Below are 20,217 nucleotides of genomic sequence, written 5' to 3'. Positions count from 1 at the left end.
AGAGCTTTTTTTTCTGAAGTGCATGATAGAATCAACATTCTTTGCAATTTTAGTTGTTAATGCAGTTAAAATTAATTAAACCAACATTACTGGTCAATGAACTGCAATTCCGGGTTTTGATGAATATCCATTTCAATTTTCAAAGTTTAACATGTTAATCTTTTTTTTTTTTAATCTTTTTTTTTTTTTGCTTCATTAATTGAGATTCATTGCATTTGTAATGCTCAAGATATAAAAACAATGTTTAGGATACGTTTTTGCAATGCAAGAGTACATTACTTATGTTTTGTTTTCTTGGGTAACTGTGTTTTGAGTACTGAAAATTGGAGAAAATCTAAATGTGTTAATATGCCTGATGTATTTACTATGCACGTTATAGGCCATTATGTTGGTTGAGTTATTCCTGCAATAAGTAGCAATGTTTCCAATAGAGTAGATATTAGATGAAGGTGACAATATTCACACACCCATCTTTATCTAGCACTTCTGTCTCTGTCTCTAATCAAAAGGAAAGCGCCGTGTGACACACTGCAAAGGTAGGATTTCTTTCTGAAACCTTGTTGTTGTCTGAGCAGAATCTGTTGCCAAGGTGACACCTATCCCTTTCACAGTCACTTTACTCATTTTCTGTAATATGTCAGAGGGCACTTTTGGTTATTCTTTACAGAACATTTAGCCTGAATGGTACTTTGTCTTCAATTTTACTTTAATTAAACAATCATTAAAATCATGGAGGAAGACCTAATTTACTGATAAGAATTTTACACACTCAATGTCACAAATTGTCCACAGACCTCTTCGCATTGCATGCAGTAACCGAGGCTAAGACCGTGAATGTGGTTTAAGTATGCAATTTTGGTTAATGCATTTTAGGAAAATAAAGTTTACTGAGCTACTTAAACCCGCTGTAATATTTGCAGGAGTCTTACTCTAAAGCTAGAAGTGGGTGGCAGACTGCTGTAGCTTTGGTCTCTTTGATGCCTATTCTCACATCCTCTCGTACACGTTGTCTTTGTTTTGTTCTTGCGTCTTTTGATCTTTCCATACCATCCTCCCTCTTCTCTTGTTACTCTTCTTTCTCTCCTCTCCACACGTGCTCCTCTCTCCACCTTTCTCTTTCTGATCCTGTCATTTTTTTGCCTTTCTTTCAATTTTTCTTTCTCTCTTGCTCTGTTTGTTGTTCATAACCTCTGTTATTGCTGTCATTTTCCTGGATGATCTTGAATATTTGTCTAAATCTATGACCTCTAAATCTGTGCCAGTATTGTGGCCTTCTAGACGTCTGTGTGGTTTAGGCTTCAATATTTACCTTTAACAGAATGTCCAGCTTCTTCACTTTTACTAGTTCAGATCCCAAATAGCTTGTGTGATTCATACATGAGGATAAAATGAAGCCAACCGAACATACAGACTCCAACCTTGAAATCTATATGGCTTATATTAAACCTCACCTTTTTTACTAAAAGGCATGCATTATGTGGAACAACCTGGCTCCAATTCTGACAAAGGTCCAGTACACTTTTACCAGGTACCTTCATCGGCAGTACAGAAAAACCCTCGACACACCACTGTAAATTCTTTGGCCATCGTTTGGTGTGCAGTTTTCTCCAAGATACAGATTAGTAGAAGATTGCATATTAAGACTGATCGCACAGAAGGTTTAGAGGTCTTGTATATCATATAGTGTACAGCTCTTGGCACAAGTGGGATTTTCTCCACCGAAAGAATGAGATGGAGTAGCAGGGTGAATATACAATTTGAAACTAATAGTGATTATGAAATAGAAAAACAATTTTAAAAAGCATGACCACAGCTGATTGACCAACTTATAACAGGTTATCTGGTGCATACATCCATAACTGTCAGTAACTGAAATGAATGAGTTTGGAAAGGTCCCCTCATCCACACATGAATCACAATAAACAATAGTTTGTTGTGGATATTTGGTTGAGAGCGAATTTGGGTAAAGTTACTCATGCGATTGATATGACTTGAGACCTCACAGGGCAAAAAGCAGATCCTTAAACGTCAGGAATGAAGTAAGCTGCAGCAATGTCAACAAATTCCTGTTGTACCTTAAGATGCTGGGATCCAGCTGACCCTGGGTGCCTGCTCTGTGGGATAGAACAGTAGACCATTAAACAGAATATGTAAAATATGAAAGACATTGCTAATTTTCTTATTTGGGATTTATTGGATATCCTTGTAGACTCTCCTTACGGTACACTACATCCTAATGCATTAGCCATCAACCGCTCCGCTTCCTCTCCCATTTCTTGTTGGCTTCAAGCTTGCCTTTGACCATGTACCACGCTCCACTGCTTTTTGGCTAAGTTTGCACATTTATCATGTATTATTTCTCCTTTTCACTGTATGCGTTTATGACCTAGAATAAATTGGTTACTTTGAGTGCCTGCTGTGTATGATCAGCAGAGTGTTTATCGTCCTCAAATGGTATCCACTATTTTTTTTGCTGTACTTATTAGATAATCCCAGAACCCACCAGCTTGGAAGACATTTCCTAGTCCAATTAAACTCTGTTCCTTTGTCATTGCTGGGTGGCCCTTTTTGTACATTTCAAGAACCAAATCATGTGGGCAGTAATGGGTTCTACAACTACTCGGCTATTAAGTTTTTAGTAATGTTTTCATCACGTTTTCTGATTTTCTTTTTCTCTGGAGTTATAAGAATGTAAGAAGGGCTCTCCAGCCACCAATTTTTGTTTTGGTCTTGGTTGAGTACCCATTGGGCTTGCTTAGGCCATACAGTGATGCTGTGGTCGATATTCTATGGGCTGTGATTGGTTGCTATTGATATTCCAGTGTGCAGACACCCAGAATGCTAAAGGTGCTGCTGATAAGTGACAATGTCAGCTAAGGGAACATTGATTCAGCATGCTGGAAAGCTGGATATACATTTTCCCTTGTAGTCTTCCTAGAGATGGTCATGGTCTAGTCAGTCGGGAGAGCCCGCTATGGGAGACCATGAAACGCAAAGTGCAAGAGCCACCGTTTTAGAAAAGGTTTCCGTAAGTCTTACTTGCCAGCTTTTCTACAGATAGATCTGCCCTTCAAAGCGTGTGAAATTCAAAACATGTAAGCACAATGTGGTCCAGAAAAATCATGACAAACGTCCATTTAAATTTCAAAACCATTGTTTTGTATTCGCTCTAATCTCCTAGTGCAGGTAGCAATTTCTAAAGGAACTCAAGACTATTACGTGGTCTAGTGGTTTCGGCTGTGATTCCCGTATTTGCAGAAATACAGTGCAGTAACACCAAATATGGAAATACGGATACCGCTGTGTACTACTTCCTCTGTGTTAAAGTTCTGCATATTATGCTACTTTCTGATCTTCAATTTGTAGACCTGACCTGGGTTCAGGCACGTATTTGCTCCTGAGTCTGGCTCACCCACGAGATAGTAGTAGCAGCCTTAGTTAGTAACTGTTAATCAAGAGACCAGACCTCCAACCACTTTCCACTTAAGCGAAATATATGATCCTAGAGAATTCAGTTTATTTCCTTTCCCGGCTACCACCTCCTCCACCAAAATTCAACATGCCTAAAATTTCTATCTGAAGAACTATACCACATATTCATTCCTTTTATCATAGGGTAGTATTCTGCTTGTATGACGACTTGAAGTGGGCTAGCAAATGCTCCTCTCTCCTCGTTACGTAAATGAACGTTTTGGCCGATATAGATCTTGGAGGTTTTTATTGTGCTTCTTTTACAATTAAAACGATTTGAAAATATTAGGATGCACCTTGGCACAGAAGATTTGGCAGGAGAACTGCTCGGAGAGCTACATGGCAACGTGTTGATGTTGTGATTGAACTGATGGTTTTGTGCAGTACAGTTGAAGTGACACTTTGCTAATACCCTATACTAACGCTTGCTCTGCAAACCTAATTCTACTGCCTGCCAAGATGCATTACATTTTCCTTTCTACAATGTATTGTTAAAGCGTGCATTTTTTCATGCTTCCTGTACTCCTGTGTAAAATGGTTGTTGGTGCATAGTATAGCTCTCGTAGATGCTTCTTGCTTGAGCAATTTTCCTGTAAATCTAAGCTTTCTAAACTAATAGAGTAAAATGGAGCTCTCTTTTCTAAGGATTTTCGCCATTTGTTAAATTGTGGAGGAAATATTTAAATAATATACTACATGGGGATTAATGTGCATAGGTAGACTTAACTATATGATTCTGACCAGGAACTGTGATTTATAACACTAGTTTGTAACTCTTGGCTAATTTTTCTCTCGGACACTATCTTTTCCAACATGATTTAAGTTGCCTTTCTGTGTGAAGTTAGTTGACTTTCCTTTGCTTCTGTTCCAAATTTGTATATGTTTATAGTAATCTGATCTACATAATAATTCCTTAATCTGCACATTTTTCCCTTTCGTTGTCTAGATCTCTTGAGCATCCACTTGAACATTTATAGCTAAAATCCAGGATCATTTCACTGTTGATCTTACCTTCACAGTTAATCAATATCTGTACCATCCAAATAAATGCTTCCTTCAGCTCATCTATTGAGATCTCTGGAAATTCCATTTTGAAAAGTGATCTAAATTTCTGTGAGGATGCGTGGCTTTTTAGGGCCAAAATTGTAAAAAAAAATAATTATAAAAAACTGACCGGTCCCTTTATCTGAAACTGACCAATGTCTATTTACAACCAATCTTTGGTCACCAGTTGAATATGTTAATTTAGCGTTTGTTTGAATATTCAAACAGAAATGTTTGAATCCATAAACCTAATGAATGTCTCTTCTTACATCTAAGACATGTTCATAAAGATACTGTCCTATGAGATCCAAAGACTTTTGTTTCTTTGTTGCATGTCAATAATTATTTTAAAATTCTTTTGCCCCTTCCATTTCCTCTTCCCTCGAATGTTTATTGTAGTAAGTGTGCAGTTATTACTGACACCAGCATTGATGAATATACTGGAAAGCAAGAACGAAATCCTTGATTTTATGGTGGATCCGCTGGACCGAACAAGTGTGGAACTCGGACACACACCATCAGATGTTCACAAAATATTTGCTTTGTCATTACCCAGTAGAAGTAATTCGAGTCAGTCCTTCCTACCACTTCCTCACTCGCCCAGCTATAAAACTACCCTAAAGTCACCAAGTCATTACTTTCAGATCTGTTATTAGAGTTCTTTGGGCCTAGTTTCTTTGCCAGTAGGTGTGACTTATGTTTGAGCTTCAAGGAGTAGGTGTTGCCTACTGATTAAAAACAAATCTTTGTGAATCATGCTCTTAAAACGTTTATGAATTTCTCATACGTTTCTTAAACATTGAATTTGACCCTATTGCATCTCCACTGTTTACGCTCCTGTGCTACTGTGATTTCCTTCTCTTTTACTTTTCTGCACCAGTTGTTCTGCATGTACATGTTTTTCTTTTGCATGTTGCCACGCATGATTCTTGCAAATGTTTATTTACTGTCGATCAATTTTCTGTTTAGTCCTGGGTATGACGCAAAGTGTGCAGTACTTAGTGAGACTGATTTGTAAAAATAAATATCTAAACAACGAATAATGTCTATATGCTAAATATTTGTGATTATAAATCTAAACTAATCAATAAAGTACATTTAAATTGCATTCTTGTGCTTGATTGTAATCATTTCTTCTTAGAGGTAGTTCATTGGGTGTGAGTGTTTGCCTACTGTGTTGAATGGTTTCAGTGAGGTCCTTTACACAAGTAGTTTAGATATTGTAAGGATCAGTGGCTTACAAAGCACAGAAGATTGGGTATGTACATAAATGTTGCCCCTGTTATGAGTAGGTACACGTCATCAGCTATCTGTATTACTCATATACCTGTTTGCAGACCAAATATACATTTTAGCCAGCACTGACAACAAATTAACAGGTTTTTTTAGATTGAGAGTGGAGCTGATATTTTGCACTAACATATCTTGTGTTTTTTGTAGAGGAAGGCTATGTGAAAATGTATCTGCGTGGCCGTCCTGTTACCATGTACATGCCCAAAGATGAAATCGAAACTTACAGTTTGGAAGCTAAAGCAGAGCTACCCACCAAGAAACTTAAACTGGAATGGGTGTATCCTTTTGCGTATGAAGTGTGTAGCATTGAAGTGATCCAAGTGCGGCAGACTGGCTTTATTGAAGAGCTCTATCATTACATCTGTGTGAAATGGAATAGGGCACTGAACTCCAATCCAGCAGGGCACCCGATACCAAGCTATCCCCCAACATTCAACACAAGTGCTTGGCAGAAAAAAACCCAGCATGCAGGAAAAAAATTGAACAAGTTAGCTAGAAAAAACAGCCAACACTGCACAGATGTATCATAAAGTCATTGGCGGCTCCTCCATGAGGGCAGAGGAGCGTCGCCCCACTGCTTTCTCGCAGTGCAAGAAGCAGAAACATAAAATGGTGTATTAAATACCATTTTATGTTTCTGCTTCTCACACTGCAAGAAAGCAGAAGGGTATTCCTGGTTGGGGTGAGCGTGTCTGCTGGAGGCCAGGGGAGGAGTGGCTTGCCTTCTGAGTGCGCTGACAGTTTGGTCAGCCCCAGGGCCGACCAAACCAGTCATACGCACTCTGCATTTTCTCTATGCAGGCTGCCTTCCGCCTACATAGAGAAAATGGCCTCCCCATAGATGCCAGTGGGGTCTGCGTCACAGCCAATCACAACACTGCCATTGCAGCGTTGTGATTGGCTTAGGGAAGGGAGGCTGCCTGTGGCTGCTTCCTGTTCAGACAGACGATGAGGGCGGGCCAGCAAGTTAACTTGGGTTTTATTTAATTTTTAAATCGCCCCCCCCCACCTGCGAGTCATACCGACCGCATAAAGTTGTGCATCAACCTGATCATTAAGTCTCTAACCTCCATGAAACATTGCGCTCAAAACCTATGTTAACAGCCTACATTCATCAATTATAGGTCAGATACACATGTAGTAGGGAACATGCTAGTTAGTACTCCTTGCACACTCCTACCACAGACCAGACCAGGCTGGGATGGATATGTGACTACCGCTGCTAACTATAGTTAAACAACTTTGGTAACAACTTACCATGCAATAGACAAGCCAAGTAACCCAAAAGTAACCTGATTTTAAGCAAGCTCTTGAGTGAGGATGAGTTCTACAGCGAGGAGTTTGGTTCGTCCTCTGCCATAACTGAAGGCGCACAGTGATTGTACCAAGGCCTCCCGGCCCTATGAAAACAGGATCCCAAGGGATAGGTTGGTCTGCCCACTGTGCCTCATACCTGTGCACATTAGGGTAGCTTGTTTTTCCCCTCTTCCACTGGGTGGAACCATCTCATTCGACATGCACAAAAACCTACAACGCTTTGGGAATTTCGTCCACCCCGATTTGTTGAAACAGTTCGTGAATGCCAAACTGATTGGATAAACTGCAGGCGCTTTGAGTTTTTCATCAAATGATCAAGCCTGCACCAGACCTGATGCACGGTCATTCGCTTTGCATTCTGTTGAGGACCCGATGGCAGGGGGCAGCATGGAAATCGGATATGGGTTTCAATAGTTTCATTTATGGTTGAAGTTTTTCCACAACCCTTCCTACCCCCGGAGCCGTGGTTCCTCGTGTGTCTTTAGGTTGATTGGCAGTGTTGCACCCACTCCTTAAAACCACAACAGCCGTATTATCAAGTGGCAAAAATAGATGGCGCACACCGCATGGAAAAAGCAGGGCTAGTTACTCTAAATATAGTTTTCCGCATAATTGGTGTTCGCCATTAATGCAGAATCCACCACAGGTTTAGGCACAACAGTTCTTTTGCTCTTTAGCAGACAATGCCAAAATGAGAAGAAGCGATACCAGAAGGTAGAATTCTGGTTCAGGTCTTGGAAGGTATTTTTTTTGTAATTGCACAGTGGTTCTGACGCTCCTGAATTGCACCCAAGTCAATTTAGTGGATCCCTTCATGTGTAAAGAGAAATAAAATTTTGGATTGTAGTTACCATAAACCTGTGCATCTCGTTGACGTGTTTTTAGCTGGGCATCACTATTTTAGAAGCCATTTGATAAATGTTAATCCAGTCCCTCAGCAGTCAATCCTCTTAGTCTGAACACTACTAAAACTGGGATGCTGGTACTTGGTGGCCTTGAAACACTTGAGACACCGAATTACTTCCACCCCGGACAGTCCACGTGGTAGTTCATATTAATCACAAGTTAGTGCTGGCGGGCTAGATCAACATAGCGGCTAGCTTTACGTAGACTCTAACCAACTGTGACGTGGCAGGAAAGTGAGCGGTTGAGGCAGAACCTTCAGGGTGGTAACCATCCTCTGGAGCCTTCTTCAGTAAACCTATGGGAACATGAGGATCTTTTCTCATTTGTAACTATTTCTTCGTTTTTAGTAGTAAATGGACTCTGGCATTTTCAGTACTGTGGCCAGGTGAGCATGCTATATAATGCCTATATATATATATATATATATATATGAACAACATGCATTGAGAGAAATTCAGAGCATTTAATGCAAATATGCAGCCTAAAGGAATGTCTATTGGAGTATCGTTCACACTGGATGTATTCGGAGTCTTTACCATGTTACTTCGCTATCCTTACATTAACAATACATTTGGCATATTTTATGCTGAATGTGATCAGGAAATTCCATTTGATATGCATTGTATCTGGACACTACAGTATAGCTAGTAGCCGATCTTCTCCCGTTATATAGCTCGCTATAACATTTAAGTAGCGTACATCAACTCTGGTGTACCTTTTTAAATTCTTGTCATTTATTTGAAAGCAATTGGTGAATTGGGTTACCGGTTATAGAGCACATCCGGAGCATTGCTACAATAAATTGCTGAAGGTAGATGAAGTGGTACATCAAACCCAGGATTAGATTTGTAAATCCTCCTCCCGACAGTGATTGGTGGTAGCGCAGAAGCCAGACGGATACAAAGCTCAAGGTAAAGGACATCCGTATAATGCATTTCAGCCTCTTACCTGCTCAAGCGGCCCTATTACAAGCAGGCAATTGGCACTAAGGGAATGGCCATAAAATAAGATACAATGTATGACCATACAAAATGAAGAAGGATCACATGCGGCGATATTTGATCTGTTTATACCTACCAGGGCTATAAAAGAGGTGCAGCTTAAATCCAGCTAAATTGTGGCTAAATAAAGATTGAGTCTCCAAAGCCCTAGGTTATTGAGGTATAGTGTTGGCCTTAATGGCGGTGCTGTTAGCCTATGGCTACAATTTACTGGTGTCCAGTCCTACTTTCACTGTTTGCCTTTTCCTAAAGTGTAAATCATTCTGGAGCTAAAGACAGATCTGGAGAAGTGGATGCTAGCCTTTAGTAACGCATCTTTCTTATGGCTGATTGTTGGAGTCTGATTTTGAGATTGTTGCTTTTTGAGCTCAAGGTTAAAGAGCAAGACTTTGTGGTGCAGAAGACTTGCGCTGATTAAAATGGTGAGTTTTGGTTTTGCCAGGTGTTCTTGGAGGCTTTTTTTATTCCACGCAAGCTATTTTGTAGAAGAACTAATTGAGCTTCAATGGAGATCCCGTGTCAGGATATTAAGAATGGCGTTATGTTACTCTCTCCTATGCCTAATGTTGTGTTGCATTACTTTTTATGACACAAGCCATCGGTTTGGGGGTCCAGGAAATATAAAGTTACAATATTTTAAATGTAGAGGGAATGGATTTAGTAAAACTGCTAATAGAACATCCTGTTGGATTTATTTTTAATTCTCTTTCACAGAATCCACCGCTGGAACTGTGGAAATGATTGATAATAAAAATGTTTTCAGGGCCAGCAATAGTCCGGTGGCACGCCTCAAACTTAACTAGTCTTAACTAGTCTTTGGCTGCCATCACCCACAAGGTTAGAAAGACCAGTCTTCTGACATCTGTAGGCTCCTCTCCATCCACTCCCTTGGTTGATGTTGAACATATGTTGGAGGATAGACCTTAAGTGTCCTGTCTTTTAAAATGCAATTTATGTTTTTACTGCACCCCATTGAGGTTGGTAAGGGGGAAAAAGGCATGACTTTGCTTATGTAGTGCATTAGCATAGTCTTAAAGATAACCACTTGACATTTGTGGCTGCGGTCTGATGAGACTACGGTCAGTCATGCACAGTACATGGTTTGCCAAGCTTGACTTGGTGACTGGTTTGCCCCTTAGTCTTCACCACAGTCGTAGCTATCGTTAAAGCAGCATGTGCAATGGCACCAAAGCCCTTGGTAGGAGTGGCCCTTTAAACCCCCCACTATGGATGTCTAGCACTTCTTTACAGGAAATATTCAGTTTCCTTTAAAAGTCCCGATGATGGGTTGAAAGGGTTAATTTATGGCAGTTTTAATGGTTGTGTATTTGTATGCCGTTCCATTAGTTTAGGTGTATTTTATTGAGACTTCGAGATGCTGATTCCTTACCTTAGAATTATCCCCAGGCATCAGACTGGATCCAGAAATGTTTTTGTGAGCAGGACCCCAGCTCGCTGGTAGGTGGTGTCATTTGGCTCTGAGTGGTGTAGTTTGCGTCGTCCGCTCCAAGTGATGTTCGCAGTGCCAATATAGCGGCCACCAAGGCATGCTGACGTCAGTTTTTTTCTTTCTGCACCAGCCAGCGCAGATCCAGGAAGAGCTTCCCCTTAGTCATTTTTTGACTTTTTTTCCCTCCATGTTTTGTCGCAGACTTTTTGAGGTTTACTTCCTGGTGTTGTAAATAAGTCAAATAGGAAGACTGGCTTCAAGCCCTATGGCCCCCATCACCAACAGAAGTCACTGACGGATGACCTCTTTTATGCCACTGGTGCCTAGAGTGGGACTCCACCCGAAGGCCTGCCCTACTGCCGCACCATGAACCCGAAGGCCTTGAGGGAACGAGCCCTCAAGCTTATGACTGCTCAACATGCAACGCCACGGCGATTGCAGTCCCAGTCAAGTGGTGCAGAGGGCAGCTGACCTTAGCTTGCCCTCAGTGGCAGTCGAGACTAATCTTGAGGGAAGGTCTTCAGCCGGGAGTATACCCCTCAGAAATGCTTCTCACTTTCAATTAGTCTCTTCGGGAAGTCCTGCTTGGGACTTGGTCCAAGTCCTGCCCAATAGCTCCTGTGAACAGGATGATTGCCTGCCACCCCACTCAAGGGGACCCAAACTTCCTCACCCAGCACCCCACTCTGGAGAGCTTGGTGGTCCAGGCCTCCACGTCCCGCGTAAATCCTAGCGCATTCCCAACCACCACACTGGATTGGGAATCCAAGAGGCTGGCTAAATTGGGCAAGAAGATATTTTCTTCTGCCAGCCTGGCATTGTGGTCTCTGAACACTGCTACTCCTGCGCTGTGTGGGATACGGTTGCGCAGGTGCTGTCAACAGTCCTAGAGGAAGCCGGGGCCATGCTCTTCCAGGCTGTTGGCGAGGGGAGGGATGCAACAAAGTTCACCATTTGCTATATACTAGACACCATCGACTCGAACTAGACAGAGCGGTTTTGAGGACAGTGGCCTTGCGACGCCACGCCTGGCTGAGGACTACTGACTTTTTTTGGAATGTCCAGGCATCACTCTTGCACATGCCCTTTGATGGCATCCGTCTCTGCGAAGACCAGGCGGATTTGGCGCTGGAGCACTTTTGGGACAGTGGGGCAACGGCCAGGTTCTAGGGACTTTCTATGGCCCTTTATCACCCCCAGTTTGCTCTAGGCTCCTTTCATGGTCACGGAAGAAGCGCCCAGCCAGCAATATGAACAAGCTTTCCAGCATGCTTGGCCATGGATGAGGTTCCTATCGGCCCCATGAATTGGGTGTCCAGCGGTCAGCTAAGTCCACATAACCCCGGCAGCCACAGCCTCCAAACCCTCCTAGTCTGCCTGTTCACCATCATGGGCACCCAGTGGGCTGCAGCATTCACCATCACCTGCCCCACTTGGCAGTCCATTACATTGGACAAGTGGGTTTTGCAGATTGTACGAAGGGGTTAATTTTTCCCTTTCAAAACAACTCCTTCCATGTCACCTACTTCTTACAACAGTCTGTCGGGGGACCACCTATTTCTTCTCTGCAAGGAAATGATTGCTCTTTGGCCAAAGAAGGTATGGAGAGTGTGCAGATGCCAGAAGTAGGTCGTGGTTGCTATTCCTGCTACTTTCTGGTGCCCCTGACGGATGGAGGCCTTTGTCCTATCCTCGATCTACGTTCTCTCAATTTATTTCTCAAGTAAGAGAAATTCAAGATGCTCACTCTTGCGCAGGTCTGGTCTGCCCTGGATTCAGGAGACTGGATGGTTGCGCTGGAGACACTTCCACATTCCTGTCGTACCTGCCCACAGGTGTCACCTGTGTGTCATGGTGGACTATGAGCACTTTCAGCTCACTGTCCTCTGTTTTGGCCCCACCAGCACCCCTTGGGTGTTCACCAAGTTGATGGCTGTGGTTGCAGCTCATCTGCAGAGATAAGAGGTGCCAGTTTTCCCCCTTATCTTGACTTCTGGCTGTTGAAGGCATTCTTGTCCCACGCTGTTGTCTCCAACCTCCAGACTATGGAGGACCACCTGCAGTCTCTGGGGTTCACTATCAACGTGCCGAAGGCACACCTGACTCCCTCTCAGATGCTCCTTTTCATCGGAGCTGTTCTGGACAAGGTGCCGTTTCGGGTCTATTTTACCGGAAGGCAAGTCCAGGATATTCAGGCTATGATGCAGATGTTTGTCTCTATCCTAGATTTCAGTGAGACTGACTCAATTCTAAGGTAAGAAATCTGCAACCAGAGGAATCGATCACATGAACAAGTTACTTGCCTTCAGTTACACTTATCTGTTAGGGACTCGCTCTAGCTGCAGATTCCTTACCGACCCACCTGTTCTCCCCGCTCTGCAAGCGGATTTCTAGGGACAGGGCTTTCCCCTTTCAGGGCCCAAGTTTTCCACACCAGTGGTCAGTGTACTTCATGAGACCGTGCTCCAGCGGGGAAAGTCGCGAAAAGTAACTGACATCAGAGCACCTGGGTGGCACCGATGCCTATAGAGGCACCACAAATTTCACTTTTGGCGTGGACAACATCAGTGATGCCGTGCGGAGCTGAACGACGCCACAACAATATGTTGAGAGACTGGTCACAAAAGAAATTCTATTTGTTGTGAATCTTGGAGGAAATCCAAAATGGCCATTTCCAAATTATACTTGTGTATTGCTTTTTTATATTTTTATTGAATACATGTCCACAACACTTCCATACAATTCTGGTTGATTTTCCTGAAGCTAGCGAATTGTCTAATCAACACTCTTGGCTTCAGTTTGTATTTTCTTTCTGTGGGACAAACCTAGTCCAATACTCCACAGTCTAAATCCATTGTAGATCATGTACATCTGTTGCGCTTGGTTTTTCACAAGGATTTCCATTGTTCTTAGTGACTTCCTCGGAAATCTGAAGCCTCTGGTTTGGCATGGTTTGCTGCATGAAGCATATGTCTTAACTAAGTGAATGATTGAATGGATAAACACGTTCTTGATGTGTAGCTGAAGTAAATGGTAAATGAAGGTAGGTAGAATACACAGTGCAGGTTTGTTAAAACTATTGATCAAGCTGCATCTTCCTCTCTTATGGACCACTGTGATGTAAGGATTTACACTGAATATACATTTAACTTCTATGGACCAGACTTCTATCATCCTTCTGATTCCCTCAACCACCATTCCTTTCCCTTTCAACCTTAACCCTTGAAAGGCCATTATCAGTTTGTCTGATTGCATGACTCATCAGAGTGCCACCTTGGAAGATGGCATCTTCCGCCAGCTGGCTGACGTCCATACCTTTAAAGATGGATTGACTGGTCCAGTTTCCCCTGGTTTCTATAACTCCCTTTTAAAGACATGCCTGTCTCAGGCTACTGGTAGGATGCTCTAGTCTGTTTTCTTGTTGTTCTTCCTTCGTCTTAACCAGACCAACCGTTCCCAAAACGTTAATGCCCTGAGTATCATATGGTTCGGTGTGCATCTAAATGATTGTTATTCAGTCTTTACCTTGTGTGGCAGCTATGGGTACCGAGGCCGGGACTGCCGCAGTAATCTTTACCTTCTTCCAACCGGTGAAACTGTGTACTTTATTGCATCAGTGGTGGTGCTTTACAATGTCGAAGAGCAACTACAAAGACATTACACTGGTCACAATGATGACGTCAAGTGGTAAGTCGCAAACAATTTACACGGTTTCAGTTCTTTGGTATTTTTAAATTGTGTCCATGTGTGTGTATATGTATATGTGTGTGTGTGTATATATATATATGTGTATATATATATATATATATTTATAAGATATAGGTGTGCACTGCCAAAACCACAGAAATTGGTCAGTTATTGTTAGCTATACTGTCCGTAACTCTTGCCCACAGCACATCTCATGTCCTTACACATCACAACTGACCTTTGATATGGCATCATTGGCTTTACTATACGATACACAACAAAGTCCACAAAACCTACAAGATTTTTAGTTTTCCTGTTCTGGTACCCCTCCACAAGATACTCAGAGCCAGGCAATTCTCAATTTGACTATTTATACCACCCTGACTTTTTCCAGGGCACATGCTCTTTTCCCCAAGACACGTACAGTAATGGCCTCCACAAGAAATCTGGTCAGTTACTAACTGGCAATTGGTTCACCAGGATTCGAAAACTACATATGTGAATTAAGGGGCAATTAACTCTTGAAACGCTACTTCACCTTTTGTGATAGAAATATATTTTTTTTAAACTACTGAATGCACTTGAACCAAACTACGAAAAGTTGTTAGTCTGAATAAAGTTCTGATTTTCTGCCAATTTTGGTATACTTCTAGCCAACAGTTTTGCTCTGCGGAACAGAGGACATTACATTTAAGTTTGATTTGGATACACCACCTTTTCGACAGCCTGAACTTTCCCACCCATGGTTGGAACTGCACAAACCTTGACTTGCCACAACGTACTCAGTCACTTACTGCAATAGTTTTCCAAAGTTTGATTCGCAAAGTGATTAGCTTAAAAAAAAGAGAATTCCAATTGAAAGTGATTCTTAAACCCTAATTGCGCTGTATACACACACTGCGATAGATGGCGACTATATTGTTATGGTTAGGATACACAACATTGAATTGCTGGTTTTTGTTTTGCTAATACCTTGCATACAATTAAAATGCTGCATGGACAGCACGCACAATGAAACACATTTTAACACTCATTCCCTTTTCAGATGTGTTTCATCCTGTGTGCGATGATAAACTGTGCATGTTCAAGCGTGTAGGAGGCAGAGCCCGATTCGCCGTACGCTTAATTCGTTTGTCAGTCATTACGGTGTTCATTGTGAAGAAAGTGTTACAGCAGAGCTGTGGTTACTTCCGGGTGCAGTGCTGTTACTTCCGGGTGCAGTGCTGTTGTTTCCATACACGTTTGTTTTGCACAGGCAAAATGAGAGTAGCTCAGACAGCACAGTGAAAAACTGAGGTAAAGTCTGATCTAGAACATTGTGGGGGTGGGAAGCAAAATATGCAAATCACTTTCAGGAAATTAAACAGTAAATTCTGAAACCAAGGATTATGATCCCTTTAGACTAGAGCCCTTTTCTGGAATACAAAACATGAACCGAACTACATAATTGACGAGCAGTGAGGTGACGTCTCCCAGAATTTGATCCCGTTTCAAGAGGTTGAGCCAAAACCTGAAGACACGTGATAGACTAAAACCCTAATGTGCTTCTTTTAGAAAGTATTCTGTATGTGTTTCAGGGTAATTTTCGCACTCTTTTAGGCTAAATTTGCTTTTGTGTGAAATTGGGACTGTAGTCAATTTTCAGTTATGAAAACATGAGCCTATGTTTTGTGTATAAAAAAATAATAATTTGAAATGCACGTTTTTCCATATCATTTTCTTGGATCCTTTTTCATTTCCACTCCTACTGGCATGTTTAATATCCGCATTTTTTAAGTCCATTTTTTTGATAGCACAAAAATGGCTGGTTAACTGCCTAAGCGGGTGATATCAAATTTTCCTGATTTACATCCTTCCTTGCCTCTTGGACTTACGATGTCGAATTGGGCAGATTCCGCTTTTATACCACTCACTAGCATCACTTGAGGAGTTTCTTCAGGAACTGTCCTCTCACTCGCCGTTTCTCCATGGTATCCCCTCCCGATCTGGTACTTTTGATTCTCATAATGTTTGTATCTACATGAATGTGGATGACAACTGGATTCATCTCTAACTGGAATACAGACCCACATCGCAAGTAGCCTATTGTTTAATGCAGGTTCATTTCTGGATAAAAAATATAACCTCTTGCGCAATAGCCCAAAGCAAGAATTTGCAAAGCCTATAGGTCTCGCCTTTGGGACCTCTAGTGATGCGCTCGCCTACAAAAGTATGTGGGCACTTTTTTTCCTTTACTAATCCAAGATGTATCGGCAAATAAAAAAACAGCTGGTGGGGGGGAATCAACATAGAAGGAAATAACCTGTATGGCGGGTAAAGCAATGCAGGGCGCGAGAGGAAAGCACATGAGTTAAAACATGGTGGGGGGAGCAGAGAGAGAATTACATCGCAACAACCTCTACACAGGCCTCCTTAAGATTTTCATGTTCAAACTACAGTGAGTGCAAACTATAATGTGCATATCATGCTGAACCTAAACTCCACTTGATTCCTGTCCAAAAGATATCACAGTAGGAAACATTCTGCTTAGTTCAGGAAACTCTCTATGGCCTGCATCTTCACATCTCGGTGACCTTCATCCAGAATAGAGAAGGCAACCACAAATCTGCTATCTGTACAAACTCAAAAGGCTCCGTGGAAGAACCTTGCATTTGCAAAGCTGGCTTCTTATCAACCTCTTACCTCTCTCCTTAGGAATCAAAGACAAACTGGTCAAATTCAGCAAAGTTATGGATTTTCACCTGTCTGCTCTGCCTGTTGACTGACTGACTGGAGCCTAAACCTCAAGCCGTCTCCATTGTTTCCTGTTCGTTGACACGTCACTGCCTTTAATTGGTCAAAGACCCAAGACGGTTGTTACTTCGGGGCCTATTTAAAGCCCTTTACATCTACCTGACAGATGCAAAATGTCATCGCCTGCTTTGGATTCAACGTTTATGGCTGGTTAATGCCTTTGACCCTTGGACTACGTTTGTCGATTACCTCCAAACAGAACGTTTTTATTTGCTCACATGGGTTGTATCTTAATAACCCTCTCATGATCGCACTCAGAGGCAGCATCCATGCGGTATACATTTATTACAAAAGCCATAACTACAATATTTGATGAGAAGCAACCTATCCAGCTTTCCTTTGTGACTGGTCGATGCTGCAGCTACTCACGGTCATCATGACATATTCTTGGCATAAGGCACATGCATGCAGATCTGTTACTTAAAATGAGTTTCTGGAGTACCATATCAATTAATTTACTCTAAGATTTCTTTTACAATTACCTAAAATGACTTAAACCTTTCCGTGCACTCTGAGCATCTTTACACCGATACTCCATTTATGCACATGGATCCTTAAAGACACTGGCGTTTCGAGATTGACACTTGTGGGCCTGTGACTTCCGGGCTTAAGCCCAACTTCTCTATTTCCTGACACATGAGTATGTATTAGGTTAGCACTTTTTAAAATATCTACTTTCACAATTTTTTGTTGTCTTTATTTTCTGTTTCCTCATAGAAGACACTGTGTCTGGCACTGTTGAGAAAAGGTTTCCGTTGCTTGTGAGATTATAGCACTCTTATGTATTTAGGGTTTTTGTAACTTTTATCATTTCTTCATCACCTCTGAGCAATTTCAGGTGGAAAAGACTTATCCACAATTCAATTGGGTGTAGCCTGAGCTGGTGAGTGAATTTCGAAGAGTGAAGTGAGGATGAAAAGCAGTTATGCCCTTGGGTTTGGGGCCCATTTTATCAGGTCCGTTTAAGTCTTCCAGATCCCGCGAGGTCCTTGTATATATGGTGGTTGTGACCCCAAAGTCATAGTTGAAGGTATTTGGGGTGCGGTGGAGGCCGTCATCTGTAACTTTGGTGCTGACCCAAAGGATCCAGATGCGCCTGGAGGCCATTCCCCGTCTGTAGGAAATCTTCAGGTATTAAATTTGAGGGGATATAATTTCAAAGAAGAGGTTCTTATACAGGCTGTGATCGGGCCTAAAATAATATGTTCCGCGATGGGTGGCCAGTAATCCTACAGGCAAATGGAGAGCTGGCATGTCTGCTCGCAACAGTTTTTGGAACAAAGTTTAATTAACTTGTGCTTTCCTTTAAATATTTAAAGTAATGAACCGGTCAAATCAATACTAGTTTCTACTTTCTGGACCTCGGTTTGGATCAAAGTAATGCTGTCTTTTTAAAGTTAGTTTTTTTGAAGTGTTTTGACTCCTACTGAGTGGAATTTTGATAGTGCTTGCATTTGCTTTTCTTGACGCTTTTTTCCCTTCGGTCGGATATTTGGAAAAGGCGCCACTGTTACTAAATACGCTTTACTTTAACTTCCAGTACATGAAAAAGGTACAGATAGTGCTGTCAGAGTTCTAACTATAGATGAAGCTGCATAGAAGAGAACTTTTAAAAAAACATCCTGCTGGTTGAGATCTGTTTGTCAAGGGTGACCAGGCTCAAATGCAGCTCATACAAGCGCATGGAGTCATCCTAGCATAGCACATTTTGAACAAGGACCAGGACATTATTTTGTCAAACGTGTTGGAAATATGTAGTTTGCTGGTCTCTCATAAAATGCCCAATTTATAGTTATACCGCAAACAAATTAAGGACGGAATGCTGACAATGCAAACATTCTCCCCCAGTCAAAAGATCTGGGTTAAATCCATCGTTCTTTTGCCCACTACGCCACCCCAGTTTGGACCCAGCCATATGCAAATCTGTCTTGACCCTGTGACACATGGGAACAGTCCAGACCGAACTGCCAGGCCAGCTCCTCCCTGGACCGGAAACAAGCATCCTGGGACCGGTTGTGGTACGGGTATGCCCAGACGTGGGTCCCGTGCTCTCCATGCCACTGGAATCAAGCTATCCTGGCTGAAGAGGGGTGAAACCCTGAAACCAGTCCTAGGATGCTTGTTTCCAGTCCAGGGAGGATCTGGCTTGGCAGTTTGGGCTGGACTGTTCCCATGAGGCACAGGGTCAAGACTGATTTGCATATGGCTGGGTTCGAACTGGAATGGCATGGTGAACAAAATGGATTTAGGCCCAGATCTCTGTACTGGGGTGAATGTATGACATTGTTCTATATTCTGTCCATCAACTGTTGTTTTTGCAATTTTAAGTTATGGCAGAAGTTTGAGGAAACTAAAGAACTGCTCGGAGCTTACATCGTCGGGCACTGAGCTTGTGGCCTCCTGTTCAGTCTGACAATAGCACACATTTGCAAATCCTATTTCTTTCTCTGGGGCGAGGTTTGGGGAGTATGAAGCACTCTTTAACCTGGGGTACCAGAAGTAGAAGATGCTGGCCTTGAATAATGGTTTGGGATGCAAGCGGTGAAAGGTTTGTGAAAAGTGCTGGGTCTGCACATAGGGACAGTCACCTTTGATCAATAGCGTGGGCTTTCTAAGCTCTTATATTTTTCCATCACCCCAGCATTTGTTTTCAAATTATTTTTCAAATGTTTAACCAGTTGCATGGAACGGTGCGAAATTGGTAAGTAAAAGGATGAAATGTCTAACTGTAAAGCCAAAACAATATCTGCAGTTTAACACCCAGCATGCCCTGGATGCCAACAGGTTAATTGTGCTGTGTATTTGACCAGGTTTGGTTCCTTGGCGATATCAAGAAGTCATTTGCATAAACCGACACTTGTTTGCACTGTTCACTCACAGGCGTCTTCCTCTTTTGCATCCTAGCCATCTAGAGTGTAAACCGCACCCAGTGCTTTTTGTAGCAGTAAAAGGACTATCTGATGCACTTTTTAGATCATTTAAATAATTTACATACAAACAAATAATGTTTATAGATTGGCGGGTGATATCGAACCTGTGTCTTACTGATAAGGGTGGAGTTGGATCATGTGAAATGATGCCCTGCCACTGCACCATAATCTAATTTCCGCTTGGATTTGTTTTGCATCCATACAATGACTCACAAATGTGTTTTTTTTCCAGCCTCGCTGTCCATCCTGATAGGATCACCATAGCAACAGGCCAGGTTGCAGGTACATCTAAGGATGGGAAGGTGAGTGATCCTCTAAAGACTAC

At 42.1% G+C, this 20,217-nt stretch overlaps 1 protein-coding gene across 12 annotated transcripts in view; it reads left to right on the top strand.

Annotated features, from left to right (window-relative positions):
- The window catches only part of EML1 (EMAP like 1), an 889,011-nt gene that overhangs the window by 722,400 nt on the left and 146,394 nt on the right, over positions 1 to 20,217 (top strand). For 7 of the 12 annotated variants that reach the window (XM_085626396.1, XM_085626393.1, XM_085626399.1 and 4 more), the window contains 4 exons: positions 510 to 536; positions 5,956 to 6,085; positions 14,020 to 14,169; positions 20,125 to 20,194. In XM_085626396.1, coding sequence (XP_085482522.1) covers positions 510 to 536; positions 5,956 to 6,085; positions 14,020 to 14,169; positions 20,125 to 20,194 — 377 coding nt within the window. The remainder of the gene's footprint in view (positions 1 to 509; positions 537 to 5,955; positions 6,086 to 14,019; positions 14,170 to 20,124; positions 20,195 to 20,217) is intronic. The other 5 variants (XM_085626400.1, XM_085626395.1, XM_085626398.1 and 2 more) reach the window with 1 other exon arrangement.

The sequence above is a fragment of the Triturus cristatus genome, chromosome 9, assembly GCF_964204655.1.
Source record: "Triturus cristatus chromosome 9, aTriCri1.1, whole genome shotgun sequence".
In the NCBI taxonomy this organism is placed as follows: Eukaryota; Metazoa; Chordata; class Amphibia; order Caudata; family Salamandridae; genus Triturus; species Triturus cristatus.
Note: the sequence above shows the minus strand (reverse complement) of the source record. Positions and strands in the feature narration are given on the sequence as shown.